The sequence below is a fragment of the Vidua chalybeata genome, chromosome 1, assembly GCF_026979565.1.
Source record: "Vidua chalybeata isolate OUT-0048 chromosome 1, bVidCha1 merged haplotype, whole genome shotgun sequence".
Classification (NCBI taxonomy): Eukaryota; Metazoa; Chordata; class Aves; order Passeriformes; family Viduidae; genus Vidua; species Vidua chalybeata.
This window is the reverse complement of record NC_071530.1, coordinates 150227297-150241457: the sequence shown is the minus strand read 5'-3', so window position 1 is coordinate 150241457 and position 14161 is coordinate 150227297. Positions and strand designations below refer to the sequence as shown.

The window sequence follows — 14161 nt, the reverse complement described above, 5'->3', positions numbered from 1 at the left end:
TGAGAATTTGCAGGAGCTGTGGGAGGTGTAGTGGTTGCTGCTGGAGCTGGCCATATCCCTGCTAGAGGTGCAGGAAGCTTCTGGAGATTGGGGAAGATAGAGCAACTTTCCTTGGTTTACTCCCTGAGTCATATAAAAGCTCTGAAATGCTCTTTTTTCATGGTTCCAGAAGATTTCCTTGGAACTGCCTGCAGTCTGTAGAACAAAATTAGCTCAGACAAGTGAGGCTGGTTTTACCTGTGCTCCTATAAACTGGGAGATAACAAGGAATTTGTGAATGGTGCTGTGCATATCAAAGGCATCTCCATGGCCTTACAGCCCCAAGATGCTCCAGATGCTTGAAATGTGCACGTGAATGGAGTAGTGGTCAGAGAAAAAGGAACTTGTTCTCCTTGTTATTCTCCAGAATTCGTTTTTCAGTCCAGGAGGGGGGACAGCTGGCTCAAGCTGAACTTGCTGCCAACCAGGATGCCCAGATCCCTTTCCGAGGGCTGTTTTCCAGCCTCTTGCTCCCCTTCCCCACTCTGACAACAGCTCTGCCACATCCATCCCAAGATACTGTGTTTGTATCATCTTCCCAAACTTTCACACATAGAAATTAAACCCTCCTCCCCAGGACACAAGCCTGGTGGAGTTTGGAGTGGAAGGAGGTGATGTGGAAATGGGTTTATGTTGTCTCATTCCAGGCTTAATCAAGTTCCCTTCTCAACTGTCTTCATGCTGAGGTTGAAAGTAGAATTTGTGAGTGTCTTCCTCAGCCCTTCATTCTCCTGTCCCTGTGGTGTCACTCACCTGGTGGGCAGTCTGTAAATCCAGCTTAAATAAATTTTGGTTATTTACATCAACTCTAACAGTTATTTTTGACAAGATTGTGAGATGCCCATCTTATTTCTCACCTTTATTATCCGTCTGGTACTAACCTGAAGGGACTAACTCCCTGGAGGGAGTTGTATAATTTTTGTCCTATGTTGTATAATTTTTGTCTATATCTTCAGGTTTTGGGGAGGATTGGAGAGGAAATTTTCCTTTGGAATCACTAAACATTTCTCTGGCGCTAAAAGACACTTCTCATCCGTCTCCAGTCAATATTTCTTGCCCTGAATTTATGGTAAGGGAACAGTCTTGTAAGTGGCAATCAGGAATGTCATCATTGAAGTTAGTGATGTAAAAAAAAAGCTGCAGGGCTGGGAGATGCCAGGACACTCTCATTGCTGCAGGAGACACCCAAATCTCTGCAGATGGACTGTGAGGGCTGCCTGGTGGTATGCTAGCTGTAGTTCCCATCGGATTTCTTCTTCTCTGTGGAATAAAGACCATATGGGTGCCAGAAGAGAGGTCATTTCAATCCCTTGCTTGGTGATTTTGTGTGACAAGAGTTGTCAAACTTGTGGTGTTCTGTCCTTTCTGATAGACAAATGGGGAGTGAGGCAGGACCAAGGTTGGGAGGGGGTTGTTTTCGGAGGGGTCTCAGACATGCAACTTCTGAGGCAAAGATTTTACTGCTGATAAAGTACAGGCACTGACAGAAGCTGTCACCATCCAGATAAAACCTTTTTTTTCCTTTTTTTTTTTTCCCTATCAGCAGCTGCCTATAGCATCTCCCCATTGGTAGAACAAATCTGATAAAAAAATGTAGTTGTAAGCAGCAACGATTTTATCCTGGTGAAAAGATTTTATCCAACAAGAAAAAATGTTGTGCCTGGGCATAATTTTTCAGATATGATGAACAACAGCGTGGTATGACCCTCAGTCCCAAGGATTTCGTTTTAAAAGAACTACTGAACATAGCAGATATACTCAACTTTTTCCTCCGCTATAATTTTTTTTTTCCATTGGCAGAGTTCAGTTTATAGATACATCTTGACAAAAATCTGCCAGAGGCAAATTTCAACAAAAGAACAACTTCAAAACACATCCAATTAACAATTTATGAAAGGAAATATGACAGAAAATTACACAGAGATTCACAGGGCATAAAATTTGGCACTAAATCAAATTTATTGTGGAAATGCCTGTACAGGGAGTTATGGCCCCTTCTAGTGCAGTGTCAAAGGGAACTTTATCTGTGGAGGCTCAGCGAGTGCCCTCCATCTGATCTTTTCTTGCTATAAATAAAATGTTTTGTCAGACATGGCAATGAACATAACTCAGAGGGGAATGAAGAGCACTGATAAGACCAGCTATATGCAGCTTTCAATCAGAAGCATTAGAAGTGATTAGATTTCTTCAGATTTTCAGATTTAAGATTTTTTCACTTTATCACAGAAATGAGGGGCTCAGTACCATGGACAGCATGCACACACACAAAAAAATCACTTTTATTTGTTAGCACAGCATACAGACCCTGGTAGCAGGTCATGGTGACTGTATTTAACATTATTATGGAGCCATCTTTATGTCTGGAAGGAAATATCAGTCCCTCTGCATCCTGTTGTTTTACTGATTTACTCATTCAGCAGCTGTGGTTGGATTTTTTTTTTTTTTTTTTTTGGAAGATGTTAAGGATGGAAACACATGTAATTGCCTTCAGCAGCTCTGAAATTAACTTAGGTCACTACTTTGTTTAGAGAAAAAGATCTGTCTAGACCTTTACCTATTTAAACACATGGGTAGCTGGTTTTCTTCTAAAAGATGACCGAGCAGCAGCCCCTGCATTGTGTTTTGTCAGTAATTTGCAGGGTTATTTACAGATACCAGGCCCAGCAAGTGAGGATGACAAATAAAATTGACACAGGCCAAGTTAAAGCATATTTATGGTACAGCTGTGTTATTCCATGGGCTAACCTAATCTGAAGAGCTGGTTGCTGCCTCTCCTGTTATGCCTGTGCTCCCACATCAGAACAGGAAACATTTGGTCACTTGTAAATTTGTCATCTTCCACTGAAATTCAGACCTGCATAGGACAAGCGTGGCTTTGAGTGTCCATTTGTGGGCATTGAGGTCCTTGCTGCAGCATCCTTGCTGTGACCAGAGCACACAAATTTCATCAGAACGCTTCTCCTGTGTCTCCATAAGGCAGATTCTTGGGATTTTCCAGCTCACTTGGCCATGTGCAGTTTGCCTCTGCTCATCTGAGCCCACTGGTGAGGATGAGAGGACACCTCTGTCACCAAATGAAGCATTAGAATACCCCAAGGGTTTTTTTCCAGAGTCCATTAATACACACTTTTGGCACTGAAACACTCTACCAGGAAAGCTAGTGTCCAAGGCACGTAATAATTAGTGAATAAAACACCCCGAGAGTATCTTAATCCTATTAAAATATGTCTTATAAAGTGTAAGTTAATCTTTAACCTAATTTTAAATGATGATTTTCTTCCTATAACACACCCTTTCTCAGTAGATCCCTGGAAAGCAGAAGGTGAAACAAAGAAATTAATGTCAAATATTTTCATCTTCTGCTCATATTTGGAAAGATACTTGACTGTTTGATGCTGATTTTCCTATTTCCTTCTACTTCTTCCATCACCCCACTTCCTTCACCACGTTGTGTTACTTTCCTTGTCTCCAACAAGGTATGGTGATAATAATAATGAATTCATTTCGTAAGACAAAGTCTAAGGCAAATGCAAAAATTATTTTGTTTCTAAATACAGGAATTGCATACTTTCTTAAAGAGTTAAAGCAGAGTTAGAGAGTTAAATAAACATATCCAGACTCAAATCCTCCCAGTCCTTCCAGTTTTCCAGTTCTGTGCCCTTCCATGTAAACACCCTGTGGCCTCACTTCCTGCTCACACTGTGGGAATTCAGGGGAATTAATACTTTTGAAGATGTAGCCACAGTAAGACAGCAAAGGCTTTTATTTTTTGGGCATTACTCCCAGTGTTTGGGCTTCAGATAAACCCAGATTCAGAGAACTGAACATCCCCCTGAGTACTTGCTTTCTCCTGTAGCTTTCAGAGGCTCTGGGGATGTTTAGGTCAAGGATGTGTTGTGGCCACTGCCATTTCTTCTTTCAACTTCAGAGCATCAGAAGCACTTGGTTTGCTTTTTTATTGTAATTTGTGGTTAAGAGTCAAAGCTCAGTTCAAGACCAAGTTAGAGGACCATGAACATTGTTTGAAGTGGAATCCTCATGCAGTTGTAAGGCTGGAGCCTTCAACGGCACCTCTTAGTTTAGAACTTGATCTCAGCCTACAAACCAACCTTGAGTTAGTTCATTCTCCAAGTCCAGTCAGGACTGAACCTGACACAGGCTCAGGACCTAAAGGCTGGGTGGAAAAGACCTTGTTAAACCTCTGCCCATACTTTTTGTATGTACTTTTTGTTATTGAACAAGGACCTGAATATAAGTGCAGCTTCCAAAATAGAAGAAAATGGTATCATGGGGCTTATAAAACAAGTTAGGGGTTTTTGAAAAAAAAAAAAAAAAAAAAGGAGAGAAGCCTATTAAACAGGCAGATAGGCCATGGGTGGATGATTGTAAACTGAAAGAAGAGATTAGATTAGGTATTAGGAAGAATTTCTTTCGTCAGAGAGTGGTGAGGCACTGGAACAGGTTTCTCGGAGAAGCTGTGGCTGCCCCATCCCTGGAAGTGTTCCAGGCCAGGTTGAGATGATCTTTAAGGTCTTTTCAGCCCCAACCATTCTGTGATTCTATGACTGTGATCAGATGGGTCAGAAAAACCAGGTAAACTCCATAGAGTGAACACCACGAACCTGTGAGTTGCTCAAGCTGATCACTCTGCGTTCACATCGCTGCAGTGATTTCCCCTTTTTTAAGCTGTGCTGTTTATCTCATAAATGGAGAAGATTGAAACCTTTGTATTTTGAATGCTGCAATTTGGATCATAAAGTCTTTAATACAAATGAGTAGGATTTCTCTGTGCCTGAGAAAGTGTCTAATTCAGGAAGAATTTTCAGGGAAATTAAACAAGGTAAATTGTTCTTTTTCAGCTGCACATCAACATTTTGTTCTGTCAGAGCTGTGGAAAATTGAAGTTGGTTACTGGGGCCTAAAAGTAGCTCAGGAGATCTGACTTCAGGTCCTGACATTTCCTTTGAGACTTGAAATGTTTCCTCTCATGTAATTTACTCTTCTCCTCTTCACCTTTCTGCCACTGTTTATGCCATCTCTTATATCAATATTTCCTTTCCCCACAGTAAAGCTGTGTAAAACTGGAAAACATTTACACTTCCTTTGCTTTCTTTCCATTCTCCCATCTCAGCAGAGCCCTAAGGCCCCCTTCTCTGACCTGCCTGACGATGAGAAGATCTTTAACGGAGGCGATGGCGTGTGGCAGAACCAGGGCCAGGACCAAGCCTTGCTCTCGGAAATCACGGAGGAGGATTTGGAAGCCATCCGCCAGCGGGAAGAGGCCATCCAGCAGATTGAGGTCAGTAACCTCCTCCCAGTTTTGTGAGCTGGAAGTGCAGAATCCTTGCATTGTGCCTTGCTCAACGTGAAGGAAATCCTGATTTACGTCGCTGCCAGTACGGCGTCGCTAAAAGTGGGGGAGATTACCAAGAATTTCTAAACATGGGAATCGGTGATAGAAGGAAAAGTTGGAAATCTGTATGATTTGTAATGAAAATGACAAGAATTAATTAATGCTGATGGCTGATGGTTGATGGCTGATGGCTTGATGGCTGATGGTCACCTGTGGTGAGGTGCTTTAATTGAGCTGAGTTCTGCAGCAAAACAACTTCAACAACTTCAACAACTGGAATTTGTCACAGGCAAAAACCACTCAGCTTTACCATAAGAGAGAATAATAGCTAGAAAAAAGGAAATAACATGTTAACCTTTTCAAATTATTCAGTATTTTGTTGTAGCAAAGTATTTGGATGTTCTTGACGTAGTTAAAAGAGGACATACTATTTTTATTTCCCCCTTGTTTTTTTGAAAGCGCTGTAAAAATATGCGATAAAGGGAACAAAAAGAGGCCTGAATAAGTTAAACATCCCACATTTTTCTTTTTATACTTCCCTTTTTATGCTTTTGGGAAACTCTTGTTAGTTAAATTTAAGCGATAAATGGGTAAAACTAGAACATGTTAAACCTTCCTAATTTGTATGCTTTTACAGACATAAACTCAAGATGAACCAAAAAAAGAGGGCTTCAGAATAATCAGAACATTTAATTAAGGGCTATACTTTGTCCTTTAATTGGATTGGGCTAATTTTATCAGGATAGATTTTGGGTTGCAGTACAGCAGGAATTGTGATTGAGTTAACAGTGCAAAAAGAGGACAAAAGTTCCTGCTGGGGGCTGGTGCTTTGAGATTGGGACCTCTGTTTGCAAACAGTGATGGTCACATATGACTCAGCTCTCCAAGTCAGAAATTCTGACAGTTTTACAGGAGCAGGTCAAGGTCAATGTTTGTCTAATTTCTGTTTTGTCTAATTCACTGAGCAGAGATGAATGAGCTCTGTGGACTTGTGTCCATTACTAGGGGTGAAACTGTCAAAGAATATTCTCACACTGAGTATCTTTGGCTGTGAATTGTCATTTTGCACTTCAAGAGATCTCAGTGCATCCAGCAGGACAAACTGTAGGGAGCTTTGTTGCAAAGAAAATGCATGTTTTGGGGTGTTCCTGCACTTTGATGTTCAGGAGGGATGGTAGCAAATGTATTTCTGAGCTCACTGGAGATATGCAAGAAAAATCAAGGGTAGAAACTTGTGCTGTGTTGTCTGGGATGACCCTGCTTGAGCAGGGATGTTGGACCAGATAACCCCACTGTGGTCCCTCAGCCATTCTTTTGTAATCCCTTTTGTTTGAAAAATATATATACTGATATAGCCTGAACCTTTTTTAATTTGTCTTTACATTGCCCCTGTCCTCCCCAGGAAAAAGCCCCACATTTAATAGTTGCCCATTAAGCAGTGGGGAATGACAACCCCCAAGGCTGCCTCAAGCCCACCAGCTTTCTGAAGTCAAAAACTGTGTGTCAGTTGTGTGTCCTTGGAGAGATCTTTATTTATTTTGCTGGTTAAATCCCATTTCCGTGCCACAATCTGATGTCTCTGCACCAAGCTGCACAGGACGATGTGGCCATGGTGGGGTAGTTGAGGGGAGTGAAGTGAACCCAGTCACAATCCTAAATAACTTAAAAAAAAAAAAAAAATCGACATTCATGTATTGTGCAGGGTTTGTATCTGCTGATTTGATCCTGGATAACTTTCTGCCTAATATGAATTTACCTCTGAATAGCTTAGTTTATGCAATTAATGATTTACTCAGCTTAAGCAGTTAATGATGTTTAGGCTTTTGTTTCCTGAAAATTACCTGTTTTTTTCCCCATCTCCTCTATCCATTTTGCTTTGCTCTCAAAGATCCCTGTTCATTCTCTAACGAAGGCTGCATTCCACAAACATTATTTCAAATGTAGTTTAAACATTTCTCCTCAGGGAGAAAATATTTAGGACCAATGGTATTTTGCTTAACATCTCTTTTGAAAGAAATATAATGAAAATGAGTTTTTTTGGAGAGCATTGTTCCTCTCCCCAGCTGTATTTGAATAAGCAGATGGTGCTTTTAAATAATTTTCACTGTGTTTTGTTTTTCTGTTTGTTGACCCACATGAGCATATTTCTTGTGAAAGGACTCGTCTTGCACATTAAAACTTCCCTGTTTTCAGTAGAAATTGTGGGTACACAGAGGATTCCTTGAGCTCACAGTCACCACAACAACTTTTTTCTGGGATATTTTCACAACCAATGAGTAGCCAAGAAGGTTAAAATGACACATTAATCTGTCAAACATAACTAATAAACCAAATTTATTGCCAATTTGATGTATAGCATTTGTTGTCCTTTGTTCTTTGGGGACCAAATTGAAGAACAGAGCTGTGCAGAACTTATTTTGTGCAAGTAGATTGGTCTCATCGGGATTTCCATGTTGCTGCATATCCAGCACCAGAAACATGCAGATTTTCAGCAACACAGAAGACATTGAAAGAACATCACATCTTCTGATTACGCACAACTTTAGAGAAGCTCATGGTGCTGGTACCAGTCGTGGGACTTTTTTTAAGAGACACTGAATTTGCCCTTTTTGCAAGAAAAACCTTCTTCGTTGCTGAAGAAATAAGGAAATAAATTCTCTTCTCATCTTGAGTCCTGAAAGACAGATATAAAAATGTGCCTATAATAGACATTTTCTTAATCTTACAGACATCTTCCCACTTGTGTATTTTCCATATCTCCAAGATCTCTTCAGAGGTTTGGGTTAATGGGACATTGTTCTCTGTCAAGAACATCCCTCAAGGCACTTTGCAGTTCACAGTTTCCACCTAGACAGATAACAGCCAAGTCAAAAGTTCACCTGGCTGTTCATTTTATTTAAATGTGCTCCTTTTGCTATTGCTTGCAGATTAAAACCAGAGACGTCTGCAAGGGAGATGTCTCGCCAAAACCCTACACTTTGGATAAAGATCCTTATTGCTTGGAAATGTCAAAATCTGGTAGGACACAGCAGCCTTGACACAAGTGTTATTTCTTAAAATATTGCTTTGAACTGTTATATAAAACCTATTTTAACTTGAACTGTATTGGCAGTGAATAATAGATGCCATAACAGCTTTATATATAGCACTGTAAAATGTGCCATCAGAAATACATGAGCTGAACTGTAATGTGCATTGTCAGTGCTCAGTGCTGGCACAAGCTCTGTCATAGAAAATATATATATAATATATATAATTTACCACCCCATACCTTTCATTTGCACCTGTGGTCATCTGAAAAATGGGAGGAGATAAAAGTTTGAGAAGAAACGGATAAGCACTGAATGGGGAACTTCAGAGAATTTCAGCTGGTGAGTGGAAAGACCTATACAAAAATAGATTTTAAATGCTGTATTGATTCAGAAAGCCTTCTGTGATCCTCTCCATGCAGACAGCTTCCCCAGGGGTGATGAGAAAGGAAAGTGAGGGAAAACTCCCCCAAGATGGTCCACCAACCCTTTTCCCACCCCATCCTCTGCTTCCACAGAGTGGGCATCCTCCTACCTTGGAGGGTGGGAGGTGTCACTTCCCATGGCACAGGGATTGGAACAAGATGATCTTTAAGGTCCTTTCCAACCCAAACCACTCTGTGATTCCATGATATCCTGAAGAAGCAAAACACATCCCAGGAACTGCATTTTACTTGATGCATCCCTTGGCAAAAAAGAAGGAGAGATGGGTAGGTTGTGGCAACAGGTGTGAGGAAAATGCTTTTATTTTTAGGAGAGGTTGTTCCCTCTGAGTTGTTGTTGAGGAATGTTGATGTTTATTCCCTATCTGTTTTGAAGAGAAGTGATAGATGCCAGCCTCCACGCCTGTCACTCAAGCCTTTGTAGGCAGACAGAAAATGAAGCACAATAAAAATAAAACAAAAGAAAGCCCCACAGAGTCTGGCAGAGAGTGTTTGTTAGTTCAAACATGTTCCTTGTTCCCTCATTACTACGTATCATTTCTTGCTGAGGGCTGTTTTCGGTAAAATCTCTCACTGATGGTTGCAGTTTAGAGGGTTTAGTGCAAGCTATTTTATACCTTTCATCAGCTTCAATAGTCCAGAGCTTTGACTTACGAGGGCTCTGCCTGTCTCTTCACAGAGGCTTTTTGACTCAGAGTAATGTATAAATAACACAAGATCATGACAAGCACCATCCGTGAACGATCTGGCGCAGTGTGAGTGTCAAGCTCTCCTCATGACAGCATTGGGGACCCTAATTATCCTGAGCTGCAGAGCTGCCTGCCAGGTTGACATGGCCATCCCTGGGACTGGTATTGAGTTGTTCTCTAAAGAACCAGCTCCAGTATGCTGCCCAGTCTAATTTAAAATGACCCGAGCTGCAGGACTGCTACCATTTATTTCGGGAGACTTATTTCATGGTCCAGCAGGCTTCGGTGTTGATGAAATGCTTCCCTCTGTTCTTGCTAAAGATCCCTTTCTCATTCTTGGCTTTTTACACCTAGTGAAACTCTGCTGGACCCTGCAAATAATTCTTCTTTCCCTTTGGCTTTTAAACTCTTCAAATGCTAGCAGTTATCCTCCTCTTCACAAGTTGGTCTCCCTGGCTTTTCAGTCACTTCAGCGCTCTCTTCTCAATTATTTCCCATTTGTTAGTTCTTTGCTCCTGCAGCAGCAGACTGTATATAGGATTTTGGTGTTGTACCAGAGCTGAACAGAAGAAATGTGTAAAAAACCCCATGGATCCAATTCAGAGATTACAAATCCTGGTGGAAAATTTCTAGATATTTTTTTGCACTACTAAATTAAACTCACCAAAGACACTAGAATGTGCTCATTACAGTTTTTAATTGCTAAGCATATCCTGACACACTTTTGACCTAGATTAGCCAGTGCTTACCCAGTTATTGACACAGTTTGAGAGGTAATGTTTTCTAGAGGCAGTTTTGGTGCAGCCACACTGTTCAGAAGGTAAGGGGATTTAATGATGTGCATGCAATGGAAGTGCAGTTTCAGTGCCTGAGAACAGGCATTTCCTCTGTCCTTGCGCAGCTGCAGCCCTATTGCTTTATGAGTTGATCACAAAAATTTCCTCTAGTCCTCACTGATATTTAGGGAAGAGGAAGAGCAAGGTGAATTAAGGGTGAATTTTGTGGGAAACTGCGCAAGCCTGAGGGCGAAATGAGGTGTAGTGAAAATAGCAGCTGGCCTTGAAAATGTGGAGAAGCCTTAGCAAGTCTGGAGAACAAAGAGCAGCCTATCCCAATGGAATCCTGCAGTGGCCATTTCCATTGAATATTGATTTGACTGTGCCTCCTTCCCTGTGCCCCTGTGGCCTCCAACACTCCGGCATTGCTATAAGGGACTTCCCTTCATGTCAAAACCACTCACGCTGGATCTGCACATCTTCAGCTTGTTGCTTTCAAACTGCCACTGCCATGCCAGGCACATCTGAAAAGTTCCATTCATTTTAGATTCAGGGGTTCTGTGAGCCTACAGAATATCCTGAGCTGGAAGGGACCCACAAGAATCACATAGTCCATCTCCTGGCCCTGCACAGGACACCCCAAGAATCCCACCATGTCCTTGAGAGCTTTTCCCAAAAAAAAGTTTGTTTTTTTTTTAACTCTGTCAGGCTGGTGCTGTGACCACTGACCTGGGGAGCTCTTCCAGTGCCCAACCACCCTCTGGGGGAAGAACCTTTTCCTAATATCCAACCTAAACCTCCCCTGACAGAGCTCCAGACTGCTCCCTCAGGTTCTATCACTAGAACAGCAAACACATCACGTGCTGTATTTCCTTCTCTTTCCATTTTCCCACTCTTTATTAAGCACTACTGTTATAAATATATCCATCCATTCTGTAATCCCAGTACATCCAGGAGAGGCAAGAGATGAAATACCACTGGGTAATGCATTGTGAAGATTCTCTCATCATCTCCTTTCTGCTCACACATCACTTTTGCTATGACTGCATGCGAAAGTCCAAACTTTTTCTTCTTGCCTGGCTAAAACTGTATTTCTTCCTCTCCTCATGGAAATGATTAGAGCTTGTATATTTTTGCAATCAGGGATATGTGTGCAGCCTTGGATATCCCTTCGCAAGGCAGCGAGGTTTCAGGAATATATCACAAATCTTTTTTAGCCCTAGGCAATTTCTCATGTCTCAGGTATAACCTTATGACTAAACTGTGTGTAGTGAAGTGTTTTTAACTAAATTGGAGCGGTTTCCACAGTGTGCTAGAGATAATTTTGCTTTTCTCACTTACATTCCCAGTGCCTTATCCAAAGCCTGTTAGTGTCAGGGAGTCTTGCCCTAAACCCTTTCCTTCATGCCCTATTCCTTCAGTGAGCTTGCATGAAGAAGGCAGTAATGAAAACCTGGATTCAGCAAATCCTTTATGTGTGTCTTAACAGCTTTGCTGAATAGAGATGGACTTTAGAACCTACTAAAAGTGAAGTATTCCCTCTGCAGAAGGAGAAAATAGTGCTGAAGCACACATAATTTGCTAACAATCTGAATTTTAGGAAGACACATCTGCATATTTATATCCACAGAAACTGAGCTGAGTTAAAGTCTCGTGTGTGACCTGTCAATGTTCATTGATAAGGCAGAGAGCTGGAAAGAGAGACATCTCCAGTGCTGGTGGTGAAATATTGTTTAGCTTCTGCTAATCCTCCTGCTTAAGTGTTAATATTTCTTTGGTGAAAAGAATATGTTACTTTCCTCCTCCATTTACTGCACTTTTGCCCAAGTTTTTGCCACCAGATGATGACTGTCTCAACAAAGGTGATACCTTGCCCCTATTTCTGTTAGCACAGACAGTACAAACATCAAATGTCTCATCCACACAGCAATTTTTGTGGCTGTGATTTGCTGCCTCAAAGGGGAATTTCCCTCTCACCTATCAGGTTAGAGTGGTTCGCTCTCTAGTTCTCTGATGCTAATTAATAACAATTGACATCAATAGCCCATCAACCAGCTGAGATCCTCTAGCAGTGCTCAAAAGTGCTGTCCCAGCAGGTTTGGCTTCTTACCTTCCTGAATTGAGTGCTGTGCTTTCTTTTTCAATTATTTTGGGTAGGAAAATCAGAATTTTCCCCAGTCAAGATGGAGGGAATAACAGCAGGTGAATCTTAAGTCATGGAAATACAAAAGTTCCTGTTGGCAAAGCCCTGAAGCATCTCAAGAACCCACTGGAGAGTGAGTCAGCCCTCCCTCATTAGAGCTCAGCAGAGAGGGAAGTGAACCAAGGATATTGAAAAGACCCCACAGAGGTAACAAGGGAAGAGATGACTGAGAAGGACAATGAAATCCACATTTCACAGCCACTCCAGTTCCCATTCCCTCCTATTTACCACAAGGTGCCTGGTCCTTTATAAATTATCCTTGACAGGAATATTCTCCCACATCCTCACAGAAATTAGACTGAAAATCACATTCTTAACATTGTTAACAATGAATGTCAAATTTTAGAGGCTGATGACAAAGACAGTATTAGTTTATGCCCTCTGCACTATGCAGGCTCATTTAATTCAGGAGTTCTTTGATATTTTTAATTGCTCCTTTATGAAAGAGGATGTTACAGAACTATCCCCACCATCCTGTTCACCATTTATCTACCAGAGTGTCTCCTCTGGTTGTCATTTCCTTCTCTGAACTGAAGTCACCTCTTCCCATCTGTATTGAGGCTCTCAGATGACTCACTTGAGGCAGAAAGACTATTAAGACTCACCTAGGAACTATGGAAAATTGCAAATTTTAGTGTTATAAAATATTTCCTTCAGTGCAAATTTTTCGCTAGACCCCTGAGCAACCTGGTCTGACCTCAGAGTTGGTCCTGCTGTGAGTGAGAGGCTGCACTTGAGCTCTCCTGTGGCCTGAATTATCCTGTGATCTCATGATCCCATTATCTCTCCACCTCCTTTGACTGCACCACTGAGGGCTACCAAAAATTCATGTGTTAATCTTGCTTCAATCTAAAGACAAAACATCTCAATTTCCCTGTCTGTGTGAGCTCCTGAGTCAGCCTCCTTCTCCCTCTTCTTCCATCTATTGTCACCACAGGCAGGAATTCATGATTTGCTCCTCTGTTCATACCACATTTGCCATTGATTTGGGGAAATAGTTAGGATATTTTACCCATCAGAAAGGTGGGTGTCCATGGAAGAGAAGTCCTCTGAGGTGACCCTGTGCCCACCCAGTGGGTTTGTGTGCCATCTGGGTTTGCTCAGAGAAGCTGTGGCTGCCCCATCCCCGGAAGTGTCCAAGGCCAGGTTGGATGGGGATTGGAGCACCCTGGTCCAGTGGAAGGTGTCCCTGCCCATGGCAGGGGTTTGAAACAAGATGATCTTTAAGGTCCCTTCCAACCCAAACCATTCTGTGATTCTGTGATTTTGATACAGAGATAGAACCAGAGTCACATTTCAGATGAATTCATATTTCTCTTGTCCAGCAACAACTGGAATACAGATGTGGTTTGCTCATGTTGGCGTCAAAATCCGCATTTTTTGAAAATGTGGACTCTTATTGATATAAAGACAAAAGTTGAAATATCTTCTAATTTAAGGCTAAGGTATTGCTGTTGAAGGGCATGTGGTAGAAGGATTTTAGATCCAAGATCAACACATGTCCAGACAGTTTTTTGTAATTTTACTCTTAACACCTTCTACTAAGCTGTCAGGACTAAAAGGTTTCTTCTGGATCACTCAAAGTGTTCCTGAGAATGTCTAAGACTTTCTCCTTTCCAGGTTTTAAAC

At 41.5% G+C, this 14161-nt stretch overlaps 1 protein-coding gene across 16 annotated transcripts in view; it reads left to right on the top strand.

The window, feature by feature from the left end:
- Positions 1 to 14161, top strand: part of TSNARE1 (t-SNARE domain containing 1) — a 456023-nt gene that overhangs the window by 236844 nt on the left and 205018 nt on the right. For 15 of the 16 annotated variants that reach the window (XR_008430352.1, XM_053939861.1, XM_053939852.1 and 12 more), the window contains one exon: positions 5171 to 5338. Coding sequence is in view for 15 of the 16 variants with exons in the window: in XM_053939861.1 (XP_053795836.1) it covers positions 5171 to 5338 (168 nt within the window). In the remaining variant the exon portion in view is untranslated. The remainder of the gene's footprint in view (positions 1 to 5170; positions 5339 to 14161) is intronic. The other variant, XM_053939914.1, reaches the window with a different exon arrangement.